The sequence below is a fragment of the Plecotus auritus genome, assembly GCF_963455305.1.
Source record: "Plecotus auritus genome assembly, chromosome: 5".
Classification (NCBI taxonomy): Eukaryota; Metazoa; Chordata; class Mammalia; order Chiroptera; family Vespertilionidae; genus Plecotus; species Plecotus auritus.
The window spans coordinates 26,595,883-26,621,796 of NC_137776.1; the positions used below are offsets into that span (position 1 = coordinate 26,595,883).

Here is a 25,914-nt window from a genome sequence, read left to right on the forward strand (position 1 = left end):
TATAATCTCAGTTACCCTTACCAGGGCACCCAAAAGAAAAGCAAGTGAAACTAAGTTGTAAAGATTGAGAATATCTAATCATCATCACTGTAGTATCCATGAATTCCCTGATTACAAGGGTGAATTTCAAACTTTTTTTTTAGGACAGGGAACCCTTTGTTCGAAATATATATATATATATATATATATATACACACACACACACACACACAATTTTATTTTTTTTTTAAATGGAGCCCAGAAGACATTTTTTAAAACATATTCCCTGGGAATGGTCAAAGTCTTCATCAGCTGTAAAAATGCAAACCACAATAAATGCCAGTGGTTAGCAACAATAGCCTTAAAGGCAGTAAGATACAAGTATGTCCATGAAGGTAATAATATACATGAAGGTGATTGGAATAAAACCAATGCATATGTGGATATAAGAGTGAACATCAAAACTGTTTAAAAGTCCAGAGTAAAGGAACTGAGAGACAGAAAATGAATGAATAACTTTACTAATAATTTAAAAATAACTTTAAAAGTTAGCTTGAAACTTGATTCAGTTATCTTAGAGCTGGGTAGCATTTTAATATTGCCAAGGAGTTCAGGCAGGTAGGAATTAAAATATGACTTGTAAGTTAGGATTCGTTTCATCTCTGAGAAAGAAAACCCCAAATATCAATGGCTGAAAAAGACAAGTTTTGTTTCTCTCTTGGGCCAAAGTCAGAGTAAATGCTCCAGGAAATAAAGCCTTCATTCTGAGTGGCCATGAGCCCTGCTGAGTCCACCACATTTATCAGCCCACCTAGGGATTTACTCAGTATGTTTATCTAGTTTTCTATCCACCCATCCATCCCTTTAATCCTTCTGGATTAAGCTGGGTTGGCCACTGAGAGGGCTGATATTAGGTTACCAGAACACATCATGCGCGAGGAATTCACAAGACAGTGGTTCATAACCAACACGCTGCAGCACACCAGTCCAAAACCAGGGTGCTGCCAAAGTGTGACCCACGTGTACACCTGCTAGTACATAAGAAAGGTACACCCACCTTTCACATGTAAGATAAAAACGAAACTTTCAGAATCTGGGTCCTATGAAACAAGCTAAAAATGAACTTCTTTTGCATCCCTTTATATTTGGGTCTTTTCTACAGAATAGTGGAAACCAAGGTCCAATTTGGAAACAAGAAAAAAAGGAGTACAAGATGGTAAATAAAGGTATCTTCATCTCTCTTTTTTTCACCCCTAGTACCTATAAATTCAGTAACCCCAAAAAATGCATTCAGTTACAGTATACATCCTACAGGGGTGACAATGGGTTCTTGAGAACAGAGGAAAGTATAAAAAAGCCTTACAGATTATAATGGCTTGTGGTCCTCCATAGCCGAACCCTACCTGACAAAACCTTACTCCTTGGTATTCAGTTCCTCTCACTGGTTGTCTGGACCCCATAGGAGCAGCACTGACATGGGAGACATAGCAAATATATGAGATCAGTGCTATAAAACTATGGCGATAGATGGCTGAGATTATGTGATTGGGAAACTTTCTATTGACTGCAGTCATGTTGAGAGGTGGCCTGGGGACTGCCATTGGCTGACTAGGTGATGTTGTTTATGTTTGATCCTGAGAACTTCTGTGTGTAGCTCAGGCTGTGAGATTTAAATAAAGAGTTTCTAATTCAAAATGTTACTCAACACATCATTGATTATATCAAGTGCCGGAAAGGAAAGCACTGACAGTATTGAACTACCAGCTAGTTATTTTCTCTCATCACGGAAAAGTTAAATTCACTTACACTCATTTCTAAACAATTACTTTTTCAATTGTTTAACTTTTGCTGAAAAAAAAAAAAGTTCTGAATGATTTTTAAAATGTTTTAGTTATGGTTATTAAGCATTTAAATTAACTGCTAATTGGTATACATAATTTCATACACTATAATTTAAGTAAATAAATAACATTAAAAGTTATTAAGCAGATATGGTTAAATGTAGTTTTTTAATTTAACTTTTAACTTAAGATTTTTAATTTATTCTTAACCCTGAATTGAATTTTTAAAAGTAGGGTTTATACTTATTCCTTTTTAAGTAAAGCACAATTTTACATATAGTGCATGCTAAAATGCAGTATATTTGTGGTATTAAAATTTGATGATGGGACAATTAAGAAAAAAGTATAAAAAGGCTTCTTAGGGGTGAGAATTTTTTTTTTTTTTTAAAGTTAGAAACAATGGGTTACAACAACATCTATCAGATGGGAATCTGAGCTGACCAGGTCATTCCAGTGAGACGTGGTGTGGAGCACTCACTCTAATTCACTGAGTACTAACATCTATATACATAAAAGGCTAATATGCTAAGTGTCCTTCCACCTGTCCGACCGGTCGCCAAGATGAGCACTGATCACCAGGGGGCAGATGCTCAATGCAGGAGCTGCCGAGCTGCAGTGACTTGGCAGCAGCAGTTCTCAGGTGACGCACCCCAAAACCAGAGAGGAGGGAGCCCGATTCCTTGCGGGGAATGCAATTCCACTTTTGGCCATGGGTTATGTTGTTGCTGGGGCACTGTCTGCCCCAAATCTGGTTTACTGCACACTTGCATTTGCGTTCCACACCCTGTACGACAGCAACTTTGCAGAATGCCCTCTCACACTCCGGGACCCCTCAGGGGATGTCGGAGAACCCCACAGGCCAGGCCGAGGGACCCCACCTGCTGGAGGGACCCCCATTCACTTTGCAGACACCAGGAACGGACCATGGGAGGTTGGCTCCAGGGTGTGTCTGGCCCATCTTGCCCAGTCCCACCTCACCAGCCACCTTCTAATTAATTTCCTTTCAATGTGCACGAATCCATGCACCGGGTCCCTAGTGATAAATAAGAACCAAAGCATACCTCCCCCAAAGAGGATGAACATGAGTCATGAGAACTTTGCCTTGTACCTTTAAGAAAAAGTGGGCAAGAATAACAAACACACTCAAAAACAATACAGAGCTAAATGACTCATGTGATTACTGCAGAAGCCATCCTATATAATAAAAGGCTAATATGCAAATCGACTGGACAGAACAACCGGTCGCTATGACATGCACTGACCACCAGGGAGCAGATGCTCAGTGCAGGAGATGCCCCCTGGTGGTCAGTGTGCTCCCACAGGGGGAGCGCCGCTCAGCCAGAAGCAGGGCTCATGGCCGTCTAGCGCAGCAGCAGTGGTGGGAGCCTCTCCTGCCTCCGCGGCAGCGCTAAAGATGTCCGAATGATGGGAGCGCGACTAAGCCATCAGTCAAACATCCCGAAGGATTCCAGACTGCGAGAGGGTGCAGTCTGAGCTGAGGGACCCCACCCCGAGTGCACGAATTTCATGCACCGGGCCTGTAGTAATTTATAAACACTGTGCCTGTGTTACAGAGCTGTGTCCACTACGTACTGATTACTGCTGATGAGTTTCATATTGCTGTCTTTTAATCCCGTCTTTGAAATCTCTCAAACACACAAAAATAGGGAACCGGAGGAATAAGGCCAGGAAGCTTAAAAACTTTCAAACCTTTTTCTTTTACTAGTAAACCTGATGCCTTAACAGAATAATGTCTTTGTTGGTGATAACTAAACGTGGATATGTCATGCAGATAGCCTTTAGTCTAGTCCAGAACATTTTCTGTAAATCAAATCATAAATGGAACACCTTTACTTCAGCAAGGTGTCAGCACATATTCCCAAGCTCATATTACATTAAAAAACAGGGAAACATCACAATTTCACCCTGTTTTTAGCATCTGAAATCTTTCACAGGTGTCCTGAAAGAGGAAAAAGGTCACGACCTACAGGTCACGTCAATAATCATTAGATGTTACTGTAACAGAAGGTATCTGAATAGCTGCTGTGGCTACATATGGTGCAGGATTATGTGCACATTACTTACAAGGTTACTTTTCATTTCACAAAATGAATTCTGAGCAGCATGAAAACTAGAATTGAGAGATCTTATCTCAGGTTAAGTTGAAGTTTTCTGTAGAATTGTATATAAACAAAACTGAAATAGGTAACAAAGAGGAAAAATACACCCTCAAGTCACTGCAGCCAATCCCACACAAAGCCCACTGCCTTCTGTAAGAAATGGCTTTTGCCACTGATTTGCCCAGGAACCACATAACTGTTCTAAACACAAAAATGTGGAGAATTTTCCCTGCCCAGACATGGTTTTTGAAAGGATAAATGCATTTTAACATACATAATTTAGCTTGCAACAAACCACAAAAACAAAAGGGAAGAAGCTTGGAAAAGAGTACATACATATGCTCTAAGAATCTGATGTAGTGCCACGAAAACATTCTGAGCTGAACACTTGTGAGACCTTCAAGATGCTCTTAGAATCTGCTAAAAAGTTAAAGTTTCTTCTTTCTTTGTTTCCACTCAACAACTGACCTTATTCTATCATTAAGGGACCCCCAGTCTATCTCACTTTTAATTGCAGGGGTGCTCAGCAAATGAAAACTATGTAAAGCTAAGCGAGCACAGCGGAGGCTCTGCATGCTGCACAGCACTGCCACCTGCATAATAAGCAAGGTCACACGCCAATGTCAACAGAACTCCTCGGGATCAATGTGATGATCAATCAAATGAGTTTCCAGATTTCTCTTATAATGAGCAGGGTTAAGTTCCACAAGGGGAATCAAGTTCCGTTCTACTCATCCCTACCTCCAAACAAAACCGTACAAAAGGAAACGGGTAGTGTTCATTAGAAGGACAGAAAGAAAGGAGGTACAATTGCCAGTTGATTGACATTAGCAGGAATCTCTGGTGAACAGACTTAGCTCAATTTTAACTGCAAAGCCACCAGGGATTTTTAATTATTAAAAGGTAAACCATATGCCAGAGTAACAGAAGACAACTCAGTAATCAAAACTGGTAGGACACAGTTCTTTAATCTCTTTCTACTCTACTTTTTGATACTCAGAAGATCTTTCTTAGTAGGAAAAAACTACATACAAAATATAAATCTGAAATAATGATTTGGCTAACACACCCCCACAACCAAATCTTTGTGTTTACAGATTTTGCTCAAGACATATATATGATATATATGTGTATATATACTGTATATATACACACACACACACATATATATATATATGGTTCATATGCATATGAAATTTTAGATGAACTAATATTGATTTCTTTTGACAAGCCACATCTTTGTCTTAATTTCTTTAACCATAAAAGAGATAATCACATGTATATAATCATATTTGTCATTAGATAAATTTAAACTTAGAAATCCCTACGAGAAATGAGGAACTATTATTTATAATGACACTAATTGTTTTTGGCTTGATAGCTCTTACAGAAAGCATACTGAGAAAAATGATGTGGCCAGTGCTAGTGATAGAGACACTGAAAGTAAATACCTCTTTTCTCAAAGAAAGCCAGTTAGATATACCGAAATATGTACTATTCCAGGGTACACATGTATAAATAAGTTGTGCCAAAGCTTCTCAAATTCATAAATCTTGGACATCTCATAGACATGAAAACTTTAAAACATTACAATATTATGAGAGTCGAAGTGAATTCCAAAGGAAACAAAACTTGACTCTGTCGTCATATGTAATTAAAAACCTTAGTAACAACTTGACCTAAAAAACTGAACAAAAAGATCTACAAACACCTCGGGTCCTACATGTGTGACCCAGCCTGACTCATGTAACTTGCTTTGCTTTGGTTCCTTCACTTGTCAACCCAGGAAATTGGACTTGATGAACCCCAAGATTTAGTTCTAACACTCTAGAATTCTATAAGCATAACACACCTTCACTGCTATTTCTAATGAGAGATTTGGTAGAAAACAATATTCAATTTCTCAACTGTAATTATTAGAAACAGACAACCCCACAATTTTAACATAAAAGAGCCCATATATTTCCAGGTTATTACATTTTCAAAGAAGTCTCAAAAAAAAAAAAATTAAAACAAACCAACTACAAGAATCTCAGAGGACTAAGACAAATAAATCTAAGGGAAAAACAAAACCAAGTACCTGCTAAATAACTTTTTAAAAATGAATGCTTTGTTAAAAAATTTAAGCAGCCAATAATAAAAGAATAACATGCTAATTGACCGCACCTTCACAATGCCCACCAGCCTATCAGGAGTGAGTATGCAAATTAACCCACCAAATATGGCAGGTTAATTTGCATACGCAGGCGCTGAGCAGCCAGGGGCAGGACACTTGCATCGCCATGGTGACAAGGCAAGTGGGACACACCACCCCAGCCGTTCCATGCCTCTGGGCAGCGTGGGAAGGCAGAAAGGCAGCTCAGGGCTGAAGCGGAAAGGCTGCTCTGGCCAGAGTGAAGGCGGTGCCAGCAGCCAAGGGAACGAAGGCCCAGTCTTACACGAATCTTCATTCGTGCATCGGGCCACTAGTTATAAAAAATTATCAGGTAAAACAGTAGAAACAAGTAGTAAAATATTTGTTTCCAGCTGTTTCTGGATCTCTTGCCTAACAAAATAAACTCAGATTCAGCTACACATGAGAAGCAAAAAAAAAAAAAAAAAAAAAAAAAAAAATCAGAAGTCCTCGGACTACAGGAAACTAGCACCCTAGGAAGTATACACACCCCATTCAGTTAGCCCAGTGGTCAGAAAACCGCGGCTCATGAGCCACATGTGGCTCGTGAGCCGCGGTTTGCCGCTCTGTTGACTAATGAGTTTGCCGATCACTGCCTTAGGGAAAAACACTTAAAAAACATTTTAATAATGTACTAATGTCTTTCGCCTGAAGTCAAAACTTCTGGGTAAGGGTAATGCCTTACGCAGTGGTCGGCAAACTCATTAGTCAACAGAGCGGCAAACCGCGGCTCGCGACCCGCATGTGGCTCGTGAGCCGCAGTTTGCCGACCACTGGCCTAACCTAAACTCTCCAGCAGACTTTACTGTGCTTAGGCTTTTATGCAGGATTCCCACCCTTCCTCGGTCAACTTTATGATTTGATTAACATAATGAAGTCTTTCAGAATAACTTCTGAGGTGTTTTTTTTATTATTTTGCCTTAAAGGCCTTAGATAGGTGTCTTTGAGTACAAATCAGCAGTTTAGATTCTCTCAGCTTCCAGTTTGGTCTTCTGGGTTCACTATGGTGCTGGTGGCTTAACAGTGCCAATAACTAGGGATTACCAACACTCAGCTGGAATGAAAGTACACTGCACAGCACAAGAGCTCTGAAAAGCATTTTCTTTAAATGTAGGTAAGAAAAGGGTATTTTCTAGAAAATATTAACAAATAATGAAATGAGGCTCTATGTCTCCCTTTCCCCCAAATACAAAAAAAACAACTTTATCAAAAATAGGTCAAGGCCACTTCGTTACATTATCACAAACTACATTCAAGCTGACCTGTCCTACCTTCTGATGCTTTGATCACATATCCTCTCTTCTTTTCACCGGGAGGCACATCAAGCAGCTGCATAATTCTGTCCAGTAGCCCGTGGATTTTCTCAAACCCAGGATTCTTGTTGTAATAAACAGCACAAAGGTGCCTGTAGTTTCTTGCACCTACATCTGAAAAAAATAAAAGAATTAGTAACAAGGTCACATTGACCATTACATAAGAATCTGATTTAGACCAACACAAACTTGGGCAGCAAACAAAAAAGAAAACCTATTAGTAAACACATAGAGAACCATTCAACGTCAGATGCAAAATAATACGGTTTTTCAACCATCAAATTCTGAGGTGTTTTGATTTGGGGAAGTATAAGAAACCTTGAATGCTGGCCCAGGAATAAGGCTTCACAGTGGTATAAACTGGTAAAACTCTTTGTAAACAATTTAGCAACAAACATAAGAGCCTTAAAACGTCATCATCTTTTATTCATAATACTACTATACTAAGTAAGTAATCTTAAATACAAAAAAAGGCTTCATGTTAAAAGATATTTCTGCACAAAGCATTATTTCCAGTAGTGAAACTAGAAACCACTAAACTGGGGAATGGCTACATAAAATAGCACAATCATTCATCCGAATACTATAGTTAAAAAGCATCCTATTAAGATTTATAATACAGCTAGAGCAAATACTTGAAATAGTAAATGAAAGAAAAGGGAAAAATATACAATAGGTTCAAAAACTATGAAGCAAAGAAGGGAATCTGTCATAAAAGTTAGGACAGTGATTACTGTAGGTAAAGGAAAAGTGATATGATGAGGAAGGTCTTAAAGAAGCTTAAGATAGTGGTAATATTCCATTTCTTATGTTGGATGGCTACACTAGTGTTTGCTTGATAATAATCTTTTTGAACTATATGTTATATACACTTTTTACAATTAAAACAGGGAAAAAAGCAATAAATGAAGATAAGAATTACAACTATGTAAATATAACATAAGCCAAAAAAACTCCATGCACAGGAAAAAGATAAAACAAATGCACATGCATGTTAACAGAGGTTATTTTTGGGCAGAGATAATTTTTTCAAGTATTATCTATTTTTCCATATTTTCCTTGATTAGTATATGTTATTCTACTTTGAAATACTGAACTTAAAAGTGGTTATATTTTTAAGAAGGTAATATCATTTACTTGCAACAGTCCAAATGAACCCTGATGGGTAATTGGATAAATAATTGTGTCATCCATACAATGGAATACTACTTACTCATCAAGAAAAAGGAACAAACCTACTGATAGACTTGACAATTTAGATTAATTTCAAGGGTGCTATGTTGAATGAAAGAGGTCAGTCTCAAAAGGCTTCATATAACATGCATCTATTTGATTTTTGTTTTGTTTTTTGTGTGTTTTTTTTGTGTGAATCCTCACCCAAGGATATTTTTTCCATTGATTTTTAAAGAGTAGAAGGGAGGGAGGGAGGGAGGGAGGGAGAGGAAGAGGAAGAGAGAGAGAGAGAGAGAGAGAGAGAGAGAGAAACAGGCATGATTGATTGGTTGCTTCCTGCACTCAATAGAGGCCGGGATCAAGCAACTGAGGTCCACGCCCTTGACTAGAATCGAACACGAAACCTTTTAGCTTGCGGGCTGACGATCTAATTACTGAGCAAAACTGGCTAGGGCCGTGGTCGGCAAACTGCGGCTTGCGAGCCACATGCGGCTCTTCCACATAATGCCACGGCCTGGGCAAGTCTATTTTGAAGAAGTGGCGTTAGAAGAAGTTTAAGTTTAAAAAATTTGGCTCTCAAAAGAAATTTCAATCGTTCTACTGTGAATATTTGGCTCTGTTGACTAATGAGTTTGCCGACCACTGGGCTAGGGCAACATGAGTCTATTTGTATGACATTCTGGAAAAGGTAAAATTATAGCAACCAATAGAAGGTAGTGTCTGCCTGAAGTTAGATATGGAAGAAAAATGTGGTTATAATAGAAAACATGAAGGGTCTTCAGGGTGATAAAACTATTTTATATCTTGTAGTGATTGTTACAAAAATATAAACCCATATTAAAACTTTTATTTTTTTTAAAGAAGAGTATAGCATATAAAGGTAGACTCAAATTCAATGGTGATCATTTACTTTATAATGGGTATATACACTTTTGGTCCTTTAATAAATTCTAGAGGAAACCACAACTCTAATACAGACACTGAATGAATGTTAGCTTCATTTCACTTTTCAAATTAGGAAAAGAGAAAACAAACTAATGTCTATCAGGGAACAAACTGAAAATAAAAAAGCTGCTTTATATTAACACTAGAGGCCTGGTGCACGGATTCGTGCACCAGTGGGGGTCCCTTGGCCTGGCCTGTGGGGATAGGGCCAAAACCGGCTCTCCGACACCCCTTGAAGGGTTACGGATTGCTAGAGGGCGGTTCTCGGGTGATGCACCCTGGAATCAGGCTCCCTCCTCTCTGGTTCCGGTGCGTCACCCGAGAACCACAGCTGCCAAGTCACTGCAGCTCGGCAGCTCCTGCGTTGAGCATCTGCTCCTGGTGGTCAGTGCACATCACAGTGGGCTGGTCGCTTAGGCTTTTATATATATAGATGTATTGAGCAAAAGTTCTTCCACAGATTTATTCTGAGAAGGAAAAATTCTGAGACATCCTAACTCTATACTAACAAAAGGGTAATATGCTAATTAGACTGGACATCTTCCGGACAAAGCCATGGTGACATGGCTGAGGCAGAGGCAGTTAGGGGCAATCAGGTCAGCAGGGGAGGGCAGTTAGGAGCAACCAGGCTGGCAGGGGCAGTTAGGGGCGATCAGGCATGCAGGGGAATAGTTACGGGCATCAGGCAGAGTGGTTAGAGGTGATTAGGCAGGTAGGCAAGTGAGCGGTTAGGAGCCAGTGGTCCCGGATTGAGAGAGGGATGTCCGACTGCCCGTTTAGGCCCAATCCTAAACGGGCAGTCGGACATCCCCCAAGGGGTCCCAGGTTGGAGAGGGTGCAGGCCGGGCTGTGGACACAACCCCGCCAACCCCCAGCTGTGCATGAATTTCGTGCACCAGGCCTCTAGTTAAATTATAATAGGCTGAAGGGTGCAAGGAAGAGACAAGGGGTTGATAAGTTAATAGCAGGAGGGCCAGAACCAACAAATGACTGTTTACATTCCTGAATGTATGCTGAAACTACATTAACTTTCAGGTGGCAATTTCCTCAATTATCTAGAGAGAATAGCCGATCACCAAAAGACACCACCAGAAGGCACTGAATCCTGGTTACACATGAACTTTCCAGACTGCTGCCCACAACCAATTCAAAACATCAGTACTTCCTGTGGACTGTGCACCTATCCCAGAACTGCCCCCCATTTCTCCTTTTCCAGCCCCCCTTATCTATAGTCAATGTAAATTCTTTCAAAACAACTTACATCTTTCTTCTCCAAACTCATTGTATAAAAGAGCCCTGTAGCTCCAGGACCATGGACATGGTGTCTTCTCCATCCAGCCCTGCTACTGGTGGCTCAGAATGCATGACCAGGAGCTGGTTCTTTCTCTGGCTAGCATGTGGCTCAACAAAATCTTTCTTTCAGAAACACTTCAGCCTCAAAGGTTTTTGATTAGCAATTCCCATTGCATAATTGACACAAAATACTGAATGCCTTTTACCTTTCAGATATCCAAATAAAATGGGTATTTTAAGACACTGTTCTCACTTACTAAAGCAATTGTATAAAAGTGAGCACATAAATGGGGTAAAAAGAAACGGGAAACTAATGTTAACCATCTACCTGTCTATCAATCTATACTAATAATAGAGGAATATGCAAATTAGCTGGGATGCTGTAACATCACGAACAAACAGCAGGGACCTGAGGCTGCATGGACCTGAGGCTGTGTCCCCCGCTCGGTGCCAGGCTGGGAGACCTGAGGCTGTGCCCCCCACCCGGCGCTGGGCTGGGAGACCTGAGGCTGTGCCCCCCGCCCAGAGGGGCTTGACAGGGGTGGGGCCAGCCTGATCTGGTCTCACTCAATGGGGGTGGCATTGGCCGGGTCTGGGTCTTCTGCATTTTTGAAGCGCATGTGGGTGGTGGGCGGGGACTTGACTCTAGGTCCCACAGCGCGCCCCAGACACTGACTGGAGGGAGATTTTCATATACATTTTACTAATTTTCTTTCATCTCTGACACTTCTATTATAGAGAAAGGGCAAATAGCAATATTAAAATATTTCCTTTAATTAATTCCCTTTTAATGTCATGAATTTCATGCACCAGGCCACTAGTGTATCTATAATCTTATTTAATTTTCAAGACAATCATGTAAGTTAGGTTTTATTAGCCCTATAAAATAGAATGGAGAAAGACAAGTCCAAAAAGATTTTGCACAAAGCCAAGCCAACTGGCTGGAGTTAATTATATTTAACCAGAGGCCTGGTGCACGAAATTCTTGCACTGGTAGGATCCCTAGGCCTGGCCAGCGATTAGGGCCGATCTGTGGGGCGACCGGAAGGACAATCGGCCCCCTACCCCCCGCTGGCACCCGCGTTGGCCGGCCTGGCACCACCCACTTGCCAGCCCTGCCCCCCCACCACTGCTGCCGCTGGTTGCCTCCCTCTACAAGGCAACCGGCAGGGTGATCAGGGAGCCCCTGCTGGCACCTGCCTTGGCTGGCCTGGGACCTGCAGGCTGGAAGCAGTTCCTGCATTGAGTGTCTGCCCCTTGATGGTCAGTGCACGACATAGCAACCGGTCCTTCCACTGGTCGTTCCGCCATTCAATTTGCATATTGGGATTTTATTATATAGGATTACATAACTAATAAATTACAAAACCAGGATTTTACCAGAATCATCTGACTCTAAAACCCATGCTCTTTCCACGATACAGTGGCAATCTCTAACAAATTTGAATGACAACAAAGGGCAAATTTATATATGGTTATATACCTACCTAAGATAGTCAAAGATATCCATTCTTGAAATGCTTTTTATATGACAAACAGATGTCTGTTCTAAAGTTTTCTAAGAATTCTAGGTAAGCAACTGGAGTAAATTATTTTTAGAAGTTAGTTAACTAACGTTTCTAGCTATCAACAATATTGTCACTCATAAAAAGTGTATTCTAAGTTAAACAAGGACTGACCACACGTGGAGAAATAACTGTTCTTGCCTTGTAACATTTCTTAGTACCTATCATGTTCAAGGCACTCTTCTGTAGGTATCCCTGGAAGATAACGGTCAGAGCCAGTACAAGGCCTGCACAAACTAAACCCTAACAATCATTTTTTGAATAAATGAATAAAACCTGGAAAGGGAGGTAAGCACATACAAGTAACTATTTAACAAGGCTAAGACCAGACAACGGGCCACATTCTATGTCAGCACAAGAGTCAGCTGATTCACGAAAGTGAGTACTGTCTCTATCACTTCCATTTGCAAAGATAAAGACATTGGTATCTAAAAGCTTTACTTGAAGGTGTAAGAATACAGATTAATATTAAAATCAGGCAGCCATAAAACCTCAATAAACTAACCATGTGCATAAACTGAGGGGCCTGATTCCTCTTGTAGGAAATTTCAATCTCTCCCTCCCTCTCTCCTTCCTTCTCCCTCTTTCCATTCCGCTCTCCATTCTGAAGGGGAAAAAAATGAAACAAAACAGAACTAAATTATGCCTTTCATTACACTGAGTTGCTCCTGGGCATCTCTTGCCATGTGGTACCCATTTGTTGTTGTCACATGCTTCCACTTTAACACAGACACATGTTGAAACTACTTTGTTGTTCCATTTTGCTCTGAGAGAACAGCCCAACAGTAATGCCACCACTCAGAGAGCTTAGCAACATAAACTGTAAACTTTGTTTTAGTAACCTTCGCCTGAGGATACTTCTTTACTGATCTTCAAATTATGTAAAACTTACCTAAAGAGGAACAACATCTGGTTTAAAGAATTAGAGTATTTTAAAAAAAAACAAATTAAGTGATTTTGATGGTCAGAATAATAAAATTACAATAAAAAATACAGGACTTTTAAAAAATTATACTCCAAAAAAATTTCAGGGTGTTTATAGTACACACATTACACACACACACACACACACACACACACACGAGCTATAGATTTTTTAGATTCAACTTTGCAATATTTTTAAGAAAGGCCACTCACTGACTTTCAGGGCATTGTACTTATAAACCCACCATAAGAATTAAATTAAACTCTTTATTTAGGCAGCCCCTCCCAACTCCCACCAATGACTGGCTCGTTTTCCAAATTTCCTAAGAACTCCCATTCCCTCTAGACTGGTTTCTTCACATTTACTAAGATAGTCCTACTGTGGCTGAACTGAAAAAAGAGAAAAATAACCACATACCCCATTCCTCCCATTCCTCCCTGGAGAACTTTGAGGTGTGGAACACTCCCCATTTCCTAGGATTCTGCACCCAGGGACCATGCTATATCATAGAACTCACTAACTGCATGCCACAAAAGAAGAACCATTTAAATTTCATGCCAAAATTAGGGTTTGTTGCAAATGACTCAGTTTATAACTGACTCAGTTCTTTATAACTCAGTTAACAGACCTCTTGTGTCATGCCATCAAACAATTCTGCTTTTTAGACCGGTCTGCCAAGTGTGTCAGCCTAAATTACCAATGTATTTCACAGACTTCAAAGTACTGCCTGGAGAGGCTGATCTACCCACCCAGAGGAGGGGTGGCTGGCTACACTTCTGTAAGCTGAAAGATCTGCCAAATTATTGCCTTTTAAAGAGAAAGGAAAAAAGAATGGTAGATGATATCCCTTAGTAGATGACTACTGCATACAACTCAAATATTTAGAGTAGGCTCTTGCTTGGTGTAGATCCTCTTTCACAAAAGTACCAATGATTAAGAGCAAATCAGGGGTGTTAGGTTATGTTACCATATATGGCACAAACTGGAAAAGGGCAGTCTTCAACCTTTCCATCTCTACTTCTCACCTTCACCCAGAAGCTCAAATATAGATGTCAAGAGAAAGCCTACTGGAAAATCAAAAAGGCTTCCAGAGTAATCACTGCCTTATACTGGGCTTGAGATTAATAGTTTGGCCAGGCCCTAACCGGTTTGGCTCAGTGGATAGAGAGTCGGCCTGCAGACTGAAGGGTCCCAGGTTCGATTCCAGTCAAGGGCATGTACCCTGGTTGCGGGCACATCCCCAGTGGGGGGTGTGCAGGAGTCAGCTGATCGATGTCTCTCTCTCATCGATGTTTCTAACTCTCTATCTCTCTCCCTTCCTCTCTGTAAAAAAATCAATAAAATATATATATTTTTTAAAAATAGTTTGGCCAACCTCAGAAAATAAAACAAAGCACCTTGATTTTAGTCTATTCCATCCAATAAATTTCTTTAATATTGGTCCCCAAGAGATTGGAGTTTTATACATTATCTCCTGAAAAATTCCAGTGTAGTATTAAATGATTCACAAAAGGTATAAGAATCTCCTGAAGACATATACCTTAAAAAATTACATCTAATATGAAAAAACAGGGCTGCAAATTTGTAAAAAACCTTTTTGGGAAAAAAGTTGACAAGATAGCAAACATTTAACGTGCATACCTATGGACTGATCAATTCTATTTCTAAAAATTTTTAGAAGTACATATTTTAGCAAAACCCTGGTAACAATCTAAATATTCATCAACAATCTGAGTAAATAGCCGAAACCGGTTTGGCTCAGTGGATAGAGCGTCGGCCTGCGGACTGAAGGGTCCCGGGTTCGATTCCGGTCAAGGACATGTACCTTGGTTGCGGGCACATCCCCAGTGGGAGGTGTGCAGGAGGCAGCTGATCAATGTTTCTCTCTCATCGATGTTTCTAGCTCTCTATCCCTCTCCCTTCCTCTCTGTAAAATATCAATAAAAAAAAAAAAAAAACAAAACAATCTGAGTAAATAAATTACAGCATATAATTTATACAATGTAATGCTGTGCAGCCATTAAAAAGAATGAGATGAGGAGGAAGAGGATTCAAGATGGCAGCGTAGGTAAACACCTAAACTGCTGCCTCACACAACAATTTCAACAAAACTACAAAAGACAAAAAGTCTATCACCCAGAACAGGGGTGGGCAAACTTTTTGACTCGAGGGCCACAATGGGTTCTTAAACTGTACCGGAGGGCCGGAACAAAAGCATGGATTGAGTGTTTGTGTGAACTAATATAAATTCAAAGTAAACATCATTACATAAAAGGGTATGGTCTTTTTTTTTTTTTTAATTTCAATAGTTTTATTCATTTCAAACATTTTAACAAGAAGAATGTAAACACTAATTATTATAATTTGAAACTTCAAAAAATGGAGGAATCATAGCACAGTAACATACCTTATATTGAAGATGGCAAAGGCAAAATAAAATTGCCTAACAAAGGAAAGGTACAAAAGCCTTTCAAATTAAACTTAAATATAATAAAATAATTTAAAACTAAAACAAATAGAAAAGAACAAAATGTGTAAACAGTAAATTAAACATTTTCTTTAGTGCAACTTCCAAATTATGCCCGGGACGTAGATGTGGATGGCAATGTAGATGGGGTTGAAAGGTTTTTGGTCTTTAAAACATCAACTTTAGTGGGAACAGTGTTGTTGGTCTCCTTTTTTAGCTAATGCATCAAAGTCTGGAGTTAGTTTTGTTGTGGCTATTCTCAGGATAGATCTGAGGTGTTCGTCAGTTAAGCTGGATCTGTGAGGGGCTTTGTTGATGTTCATGACGCTAAATGTCTGCTCACAAACATAGGTTGACCCAAACAGCACCAGTATCTTCTGTGCCATCCTCCGGATGTTTGGAAAAGTGGCTTCATTAAGTGAAGCATAAAATTCAGTTCAAGAGAGCTGAATTTCTCCTTTAGGACAAAGTCAGACTGAAGATCCATGAGTTCCAGTTGCACCTCTTCTGGTGCTGTTTCAGGGTTTTGTGACAAAGGACAGGCCACCAGTTGAAGTGACTGGTCAATTTTTTCAACATCAGAAAACCGACGACAGAACTCTGCATGCAGGTCATCCAGTGATTTGCTGTATTTCTTCACGTTTTGGATGGTCTCCTTCTGTGTGGCTAGTGTGGCAAAATGAGTGAAAACTTTGTCTGAAATTTGTCTGGAAAAGAAAATCAGCTTCGATTTAAAGGCTTTCACATTAGTGTACATGTCATGTACATACTGATCTTTTCCCTGTAGCTTCACATTTAGCTCATTCAAATGTGAAAATATATCTACAGCAAATGCAAAGTCACACAGCCAATTCTTGTCACTCACTCAGCTCAGTAAATTCGTCAGACTTCCCCTTTAATTTCAAAAATGCACCAATCTCTTCTTTGAGCTCCCACACTCGTTGGAAAACTTTGCCCAAACTCAACCAGCGGACACGAGAGTGGTAAAGTAAGTCGTGGTGATCCACATCAGTTTCCTCCAGAAACTTAATAAACTGATGGTGCTAAAGTCCCTTTGCTCGAATGAAATTAACAAGCTTTACGACTGGATTAACAACATGATTAAGTTGTAATATAGACTTGCACAATGATTCCTGGTGAATAATACAGTGAAGAAAAATAACATCTTGGTTAGGGTTCTCCTCTTTCACTTTATCCTGAATTCTTTTTAGCAGTCCAACATTTTTTCCAGTTAAATTTGGAGATCCATCTGTCGTGACATTAGCAAGTTTACTCCATGGTAGCTTCATTTTCTCGATGACAGTAGACACCCGGTCATACAAGTCCTCTCCCCGTGTTTTTCCTTTCAGTGGCTCCATGGCCAAAAACACCTCCGTAATTTCAAAATTGTCACTAATCCCTCGGATAAAAATTAAGAGCTGAGCAGTGTCCTTTACGTCATTACTTTCATCCAATGCTAGTGAATAAAACTTAAAGAACTCTGCCTTACTATTTAACTTGCTGGCCAAGTCTTCATCAATCAGTTCCACTCGACGAGTCACTGTCCTGCGCAATAAGCTGAGTTTTTCAAACTTGCCTTTGCTCTCTGGACACAGGAGACCTGCTGTCTCTATCACACATTCTTTCAAAAACTCGCCTTCAGAGAGAGGTTTGCTAGCTTTTGCTAATTTGAATGATAGCATAAAACTTGCTTTAGTAGTTGTCTCTTGAATTGCAGTTTGTCTGTGAAAGACATTTTGCTGAGCCTGTAATTTAGCCATCAACCTCTGTGCAGTAGCCTGCCATTCTTGAGGTGACTGCTTGCTAGCATAGTTGCCATGCTTTGTGGCAAAGTGACGGCTGAGATTGTACTCTTTGAAGACTGCAAGTGTTTCCTGGCATATCAGACATACCGGCATTGATTAGACTTCGGTGAAAAAATATTTTGTTGTCCACTCCCTCTTAAACACTCAGCATTCACTGTCCACTTTCCTTTTCTTTGGTCCACTCATGTTTAATATTGGGCTAAAACCAACAGTACCGTTCTCTTATTAAATTCTTTACTAAAGTAAGACAGTAAAGTATAAAAACAAGTGATTAAATTTGCCCTACTATAACATTTTTGGTCTTCTAAAAAATATATATATAACAAAATCATCTGAAAAAGTTCAGACATGGGACAGAGGCACACCCTGACCATAGAGAACAACCCCTTTCCTCCATAGGAAACCTGTGTATCTTTCACACAGGCCCTTTGTTTATGGTAACACACATAGCTGCACATTGCTGTGTCTTCCAGACACACTTGTATGGGAGGTGCTAGGGCAGTGCAAAACATGGGTAACCAGTAGTTACCACTAGCACTTCCGTAACTGGCAAAAACAGCCGCAGTGCACATAGTGTGAAAAAGCCCATTATCAATGTCAGATTGCATCCACTGGACTCTATAAAAACAACCAAGTGCCACTTTTAAATGCCCATTGCAACAGTTTTTCTTATTAAAAGCTGGAAATGGCAGGATATTTATATATATACCCCTACTGTGACAGCCTGTCAGAGCATTACAAAGGAGAAAACCCAGCATCTTGTGATGTCCATAAGTACAAGACTTCAGGCTCTCATTACCAGGAAAGGGTTTCATCCAAGTATTAGAAATGAACATTTGATTTTCAGTTTTTCATTTGTCCAATTACTTCTGAAACCCTGAAATTAGGCGATTTTGTAATAAAATCTTTAGTTCATCACATTTCTATACAATCTTTTTGTTCAACCCACTGAATTAGGGTTCGTTCACACTAGCCGTGCTGCCCTTGCAGTGTGGTGCAGTACTGCAATGCAGCGCAGCTAGGGTTAATGCAGGGTACACAGGTTTCCATCATGTTTGCGTTGATGCTAATGTGCAGTGGTTCATGTTAACACAAATGCCCTGTAGCACGCATTTTTACAGGTGCAAGGGGGAGAAGCAAACACAGCGCAAAATGCATTTCTTTTGCCGCTAACACATGCGGTTAGTGGCCACGGTAGCGTTACTGATTTATCCGTATCAGCAAAAAAATGCAGCCGCAGCATGGCTAGTGTGACATGTCCTCTGTGTGTCTTTTTCCCTGCTGCGCGTGTCCGCAGTGGGAAAAAAAACTGCAGTGGATACAAGCCCTAAAAGCTGAAAGTCTTTGTTGTTTTCTTAACAAGTCATTGTGATGTACAGAATGTGGGAACAGGAAAAAATTGTGTTTCAGTAGAGCTCTTAATCTTACCTCAGAAAGGCTCAGATACTGTGCTCTCCAGGGGCGTGTCTCCCTACATCACCACGATAACGTGTCTATGCATTCCTAAGGTGATGTCAGGAGATGCGTCCGTGGGCATTACAAGGAGCCTCTGGAAGATTGAGAGGTTGTTCCTTCTACTGAATGGGCGGATATAAATCCGCCCACTCAGAAGGAGCTGCGGCCGTGTTTCCCGACGTTGCCATGTTAACACTGCTGCTGGTGAAGGAGCGGAGGGGAGAGCAAGAGAACCCTCTGCTCTTTCAGTTCCGCGGGCCGGATAGAACAGCCGAATGGGCTGGATCCGGCCCGCGGGCCGTAGTTTGCCTACGGCTGACCCAGAACCACGGGAAAGCTGGCTGAGTGGAAGTTCTACAACTAGAAGGAAAGAGAAAAGAGCATTGAGACGTGCACAAGTGCTGAAAAGGTACGTAGGCGCGCGAATCGGGCTGGCGGCGGGTGACTGGGAGCGCTGCTTTTTTCAACCGGAAAGGAGACTAGCTCCCGATTACTCCAAACTCCAGTTTCTGGGGAGACACGGGGGACCCAAACTCCTACGGGGAGAAGCTGGACTGTCTGCCATCAGGTCAGAAAGTGAGGGTTGCTTGCTTGCAGGGCTGCGCACAGGAATAATAGTTTACTGCGCTGGGGCGCAGGACGTGGTCGGAGACACAGAGCCGGCTTACTGGCAGCCATCGCTGTTTGCCATGCCCTAGCCTGAGACCCCGCCCTGCACAACCTACAAACCCACACAAGCTCCAAGCAGTGGCTTTAGCATATGAATGGCCTGCCCTATCGCAGCTTAACCTAGCAAACTTGCAGCCCGGGTCAGACAGCTCCAAAACCTCCAAACCAAAGAGGAGAAAACTGTAGTTCTCGCTGTAGCTCCTGCTGGGTGGCCTCAGACAGTAAATGACCTGCACCTCATTGGAGATCCAGAAGCCAGTATACCTAGTGGTCAGTGTGAGACACCAGATTTCAACTCCTCACATCCATAAGTGACACATTCAAGAGGCAAACTCAGTGAGCACCAAAGCCCCACTGAAACAAGTCCTGCACCATAAGCGTGTCTCCAGCGCAGCAGTTCTTCCATTATAGACACAGCGGGTCCTCACAGCCAATTGGCCTGGAGGTCAATTCCTCCCAGTGTACCAACAGCAATCAAGGCTTAACTACACCAAGACTTTGCACTCAGCCCACAAAGGGGTGTACCAAGAGCGTCCACCTCAGGTGATTGAGGTGGCTGAACTACTGGCCCCTATAGGTCACCTACCACACAAAGCCACTCCATCAACACAGGGAAGCAGCAAAATGCGAAGACAAACATGTCACGAATGAAAGCAATGAAGGAAAGCAAACTACCGGATGACACAGAGTTCAGAACCACATTTATAAGGTTACTCAAGAATCTTCTAAAAACCGCCGAGAAACTTGATGAGACCTTTAAGGATCTTAATGAGAATGCCAAAAAAATGGAAAAGGACCAGTCAGAAATTAAGCATACACTGTTTAAAATAAAGAATATACAGAAATTCAACTGTAGATCAAAGGACCCCAAGAATCAAACCAAAGATCTGAAATATAAGGAAACAAAAAACACCCAACCAGAAAAACAAAAAGAAAAAAGAATCCAAAAATATGAAGATAGTATAAGGAGCCTCTGGGACAACTTTAAGCATACCAACATCCGAATTTTTGGGGTGCCAGAAGAAGAGAGAGAGCAAAATATTGAAAACCTATTAGAAGAAATAATGGCAGAAAACTTTCCCTACCTGGTGAAAGAAATAGACTTACAAGTTCAGGAAGCACACAGAACCCCATACAAGAGGAATCCAAAGAGGACCACACCAAGACACATCATAATTAAAATGCCAAGGGCAAAAGACAAAGAATCTTGAAAGCAGCAAGAGAAAAACGGTTAGTTACCGACAAGGGAGTACCCATATGACTGTCAGCTGATTTCTTGGCAGAAACTATGCAGGCCAGAGGGAGTGGCAAGAAATATTCAAAGTGATGAACAGCAAGAACCTACAACCAAGATTACTCTACCCAGCAAAGCTATCATTCAGAGTTGAAGGTCAGATAAAGAGCTTCACAGACAAGAAAAAGCTAAAGGAGTTCATCACCACCAAACCAGGATTACATGAAATGCTGAAGGGTATTCTTTAAGAAGAGGAAGAAGAAGAAAAAGGTAAAGATAAAAATTATGAACAACAAAATGACATCAAATACATAGCTACCAACGAGTGAATCTAAAAATCAAGTGAATAAAAAATCTGAAGAACAGAATGGACTGGTGAATATAATAGAATCAGGGACATAGAAAGGGAGTGGACTGACAATTCTCAGGGGGAAGGGGGTGTGAGGGGTGCGGGAAGAGATTGGACAAAAATCTTACACCTATGGATGAAGACAGTGGCGGGGGGGTAAGGGTATGGGGTGGGGTGGGGAATCAGGTGGAGGGGAGCTATGAGGGGAAAAAAAAAGAGGAACACCTGTAATAATCTGAACAATAAAGATTAAAAAAAAAAAAAAAAGAATGAGATGAACAGAATGTGTCCACAGGAAAAAGCTGGACAGATAAAGCATAATTCCACTGGTATGAACTCAAGAGTATTTATCCACATATATGACTATATATAGAAACTAGAGGCCCAGTGCATGAAATTCGTGCACTGGGTGTGGGGTGTGTCCCTCAGCCCAACCTGCACCCTCTCCAATCTGAGACCCCTCAGAGATGTCCGACTGCCTGTTTAGACCTAATCCAGGAAGTCGGGACATCCCTTTCACAGTCTAGGACTGCTGGCTCCCAACTACTCGCCTGCCAGCCTGATTGCCCCTAATCGCTTCTGCCTGCCAGCCTGATCCTCCCTAACCACTACCCTTCCAGGCTTATCGACGCCTAACTGCTCCCCTGCCAACCCGATCGTCTCCAACTGCCCTCCCCTGACAACCCGGTCACCCCCAAATGCCCTCCCCTGCATATTCCCTCTTTATTAGATAGGGTTTTTTCTTTATCATATTGGACAGCCCTAACTGGTTTGGCTCAGTGGATGGAGCATCAGCCTGCAGACTCAAGGGTCCCAGGTTCGATTTTGGTCAAGGGCATGTACCTTGGTTGGGGGCACATACCCAGTGGGGAGTGTGCAGGAGGCAGCTGATCAATGTTTCTCTCTCATAGATATTTCTAGCTCTCTATCCCTTTCCCTTCCTCTCTGTTAAAAATAAATAAATAAAATACATATTTTAAAAAAAGAAACATATGACCAATTAATATTCGACAAAGGAGGCATGAACATAAAATGGAGTCAAGACAGTCTCTTCAATAAATGGTGTTGGGAAAATTGGACAGATACATGCAAAAAAATGAAACTACACTACCAAATTACACCATACACAAAAATAAACTCAAAATGGATAAAGGACTTAAACATAAGACGAGAAACCATAAAAATACTAGAGGAATCCACAGGCAGCAAAATCTCAGACATATGCCAAAGGAACTTCTTCACTGATACTGCTCCTAGGGCAATGGAAAATAAAGAGAAAATAAACAAATGGGACTACATCAAAATAAAAAGCTTTTGCACAGCAAAAGAAACTATCAACAAAACAAGAAAGCCCTGACCGGTTTAGCTCAGTGGATAGAGCGTCGGCCTGTGGACTGAAGGGTCCCGGGTTCAATTCCGGTCAAGGGCATGTACCTTGGTTGCGGGCACATCCCCAGTGGGGGGTGTGCAAGAGGCAGCTGATCGATGTTTCTCTCTCATCGATGTTTCTAACTCTCTGTCCCTCTCCCTTCCTCTCTGTAAAAACAACATTAAAATATATATATATAAAAAAAAGGAAGACCACTACATGGGAGAACATATTTGCCAATGTTATCACTGATAAGGGTTTAATCTCCAACATTTACAGGGAACTCATACAACTCAACAAAAGGAAGATAAACAATCCAATCAAGAAATGGGCAACGGACCTAAACAGAAACTTTTCGAAAGAAAACAGAAGGAAGGCCAAGAGCCATATGAAAACATGCTCAAAGTCACTAATTATCTGAGAGATGCAAATCAAAACAACAATGCGGTACCATCTTACACCTGTCAGAATGGCTATCATCAACAAATCAACAAACGACAAGTGTTTGCGAGAATGCTGAGAAAAAGGAACCCTGGTGCACTGCTGGTGGGAATGCAGATTGGTGCAGCCACTGTGGAGAACAGTATGGAGTTTCCTCAAAAAACTAAAAATGGAACTCCCATTTGACCCAGTAATACCACTTCTAGGAATATATCCCAAGAAGCTAGAAACATCAATCAGAAAGGATATATGCACCCCTATGTTCATAGCAGCACAACTTACCATAGCTAAGATTTGGAAATAGTCTAAGTGCCCATCAGCAGATGAGTGGATTAAAAAACTGTGGTACACCTACACAATGGAATACTACGCTGTGTAAAAGAAGGAATTCCTACCATTTGCAACAACATGGATGGAACTGGAGAGCATTATGCTAAGTGAAATAAGCCAGTCAGAGAAAGGTAAGTATCACATGATCTCACTCATTTGTGGAATATAATGAACAACATAAACTGATGAACAGAAACAGCTCCAGAGACAGAGAAACATCAATCAGACCATCAAACTCGGAGGGAAGGTAGGGGAGGGTGGGGGTAAGGGGCTGAGATCAACCAAAGGACTTGTATGCATGCATATGGGCCTAGCCAATGGACACAGACAAAAGGGGGGGAATGGTGGGGTAATGGGGAAAGAAGGACACATATATAACACCTTAATCAATAAAGAAATTTAAAAAAAAAAGAAACATTTAAGATTCCTCCATATCTGCCTGGCTGGTGTGACTCAATGGTTGAGACCCCAGGCTGCCACCGCTGGAAGGGGATCGCACCCTGGCCAGGCTGAGACCCCAGCCTAGGCTGCCTCCTCAGCCCCGCCAGGCTGAGACCCAGCCTAGGCTGCCGTCTCAGCCTGGCCTGTGATGGCGCCATGGGGGGGTGCATGCCCCAGCCAGGCTGAGACCCCAGCCCAGGCTGCCACTGCTGACCAAGGATCACAACGCAGGGGGTGTGCACCCCAGCCAGGCTGAGACCCCACCCAGGCTGCCGCCCCTGGCCAGGGATGGCGCCGCGGGGTGGGTGCACGCCCCGGCCAGGCTGAGACCCCAGCCCAGGCTGCCACCGCTGGCCAAGGATCACAACGCGGGGGGTATGTACCCCGGCCAGGCGGAGACCCCACCCAGGCTGCCGCCCCTGGCCAGGGATGGCGCCGCGGGGTGGGTGCGCGCCCCGGCCAGGCTGAGACCCCAGCCCAGGCTGCCACCGCTGGCCAGAAGATCACATGAGTGATAAATTACGGGTACGCGGCCCTGCCGGCCTGAGACCCCAGCCCAGGCTGCCGCCGCGGCCAGGGAATCACGTGGCATGGGTGCGCGGCCCTGCCGGCCTGAGACCCCAGCCCAGGCTGTGGCCGGGGATCATGCTGGACGCTGGCGCCTCCCAGCCGGACACCCCGGGCTGCCGCCGCTGGGCAGGGATCGCTGAGTGGGGGGCAGGCGCCTCCCAGCCAGACACCCCAGACTGCCGCCGCTGGGCAGACTGGGGGACTCCGGCGGGGCTAAGAGGACTGGGCGCCGCCATCTTGTGGCTATGGGTGCCGCCATTTTGTCGCGGAGTGACAGTTAATTTACATATTACTCTTTTATTAGGTAGGATATGAAACATGACTGCACGTGCATTAGAAAATGTCTGGCAACTAATTCTAAGAGTAGATCAACCAAAGGACTTGTATGCATGCATATGGGTCTAACCAATGGACACAGACAAAAGGGGGGGATGGTGGGGTAATGGGGGAAGGACACATATGTAACATCTAAGAATAGGATTATAGAGAAGTTGGATATGTGTAATTTTTTTTAATACCGAGGTAACAGAATTACTTTTAAGTTAGAAATATATATTAATAAAAATTCTTAAGGATATTACAAATATTTTCAATTTTAAAATCAAACGTAATAAAAAATAACTTTCCTTAAAACATATCTATATTATAGCACCAAAATACAGATTTATTTCAGTTTTAAATAATGCTGAAAGTGAAGCAACAAATGTGAGGAAAACCTATGATCTTCTCAATGCATGAAGGAAAAAGTAAACCTGGAATGGATTTTTATCTATTAAAAAATATGCAATGCATGACAGAGCACATTATACTCACATTAGCAGATCTTAACTATGTGGAGCCAAACATACTAAAATAACTGTCTCTATTAAAAATGATGTTATTTACACAGTTAAGATGCTATCACATATATGAATGATGCTACTTCAAATATTGTTAATGTCAATGTTCCTTACACCCATATTTTTTAAATTATTAATTGGGAAATTCTACATGCCAAAAATATGAAGTAGTAAGATTCAATTAATCCAGACTGATGACATAAGCTCTCTTCAGAAAACCACATTCCACATGTGGATGCTAGATAATCTTCCATTATTTGATGGCTGCAGAATTAATGGACAATTTCTCAGAGCTAAAGTATTTCACAAGCTCATAATTAAAACACTTTTATTGAGCTCTTTATCAAGCAAAGAGTTACAGAAAAAACTATAAAGATCTGGACCCTATATTTTAGTAGATTACACAGTATAAGACAGATTCATGAATGGTACAAGTCAATAGCAAATTGAAAGAACAAACCAAATCATCAAAGAACAGTGAATTAGTTATGTTCCCTGTAGCCACGGTGGCCCAGAGAGGAGAAGGAACAAGAATCTTAAATATATACTGTGACTAAAGTTTAAAAAGTAAATTCTGGGGCTCCATATCAAACTAGTCAAGGTAAGAAGTAGATCATT

The 25,914-nt window shown here is 41.6% G+C and overlaps 1 protein-coding gene across 3 annotated transcripts in view; it reads right to left on the minus strand.

Moving 5' to 3' along the window:
- FARSB (phenylalanyl-tRNA synthetase subunit beta) overlaps nt 1–25,914 on the minus strand; it is a 72,911-nt gene that overhangs the window by 10,793 nt on the left and 36,204 nt on the right. For 2 of the 3 annotated variants that reach the window (XR_013960584.1, XM_080667713.1), the window contains exon 16: nt 7,385–7,540. Coding sequence is in view for 2 of the 3 variants with exons in the window: in XM_080667713.1 (XP_080523839.1) it covers nt 7,385–7,540 (156 nt within the window). In the remaining variant the exon portion in view is untranslated. Of the gene's footprint in view, nt 1–7,375; nt 7,541–25,914 lie in introns of all 3 variants that reach the window. The other variant, XM_080667712.1, reaches the window with a different exon arrangement.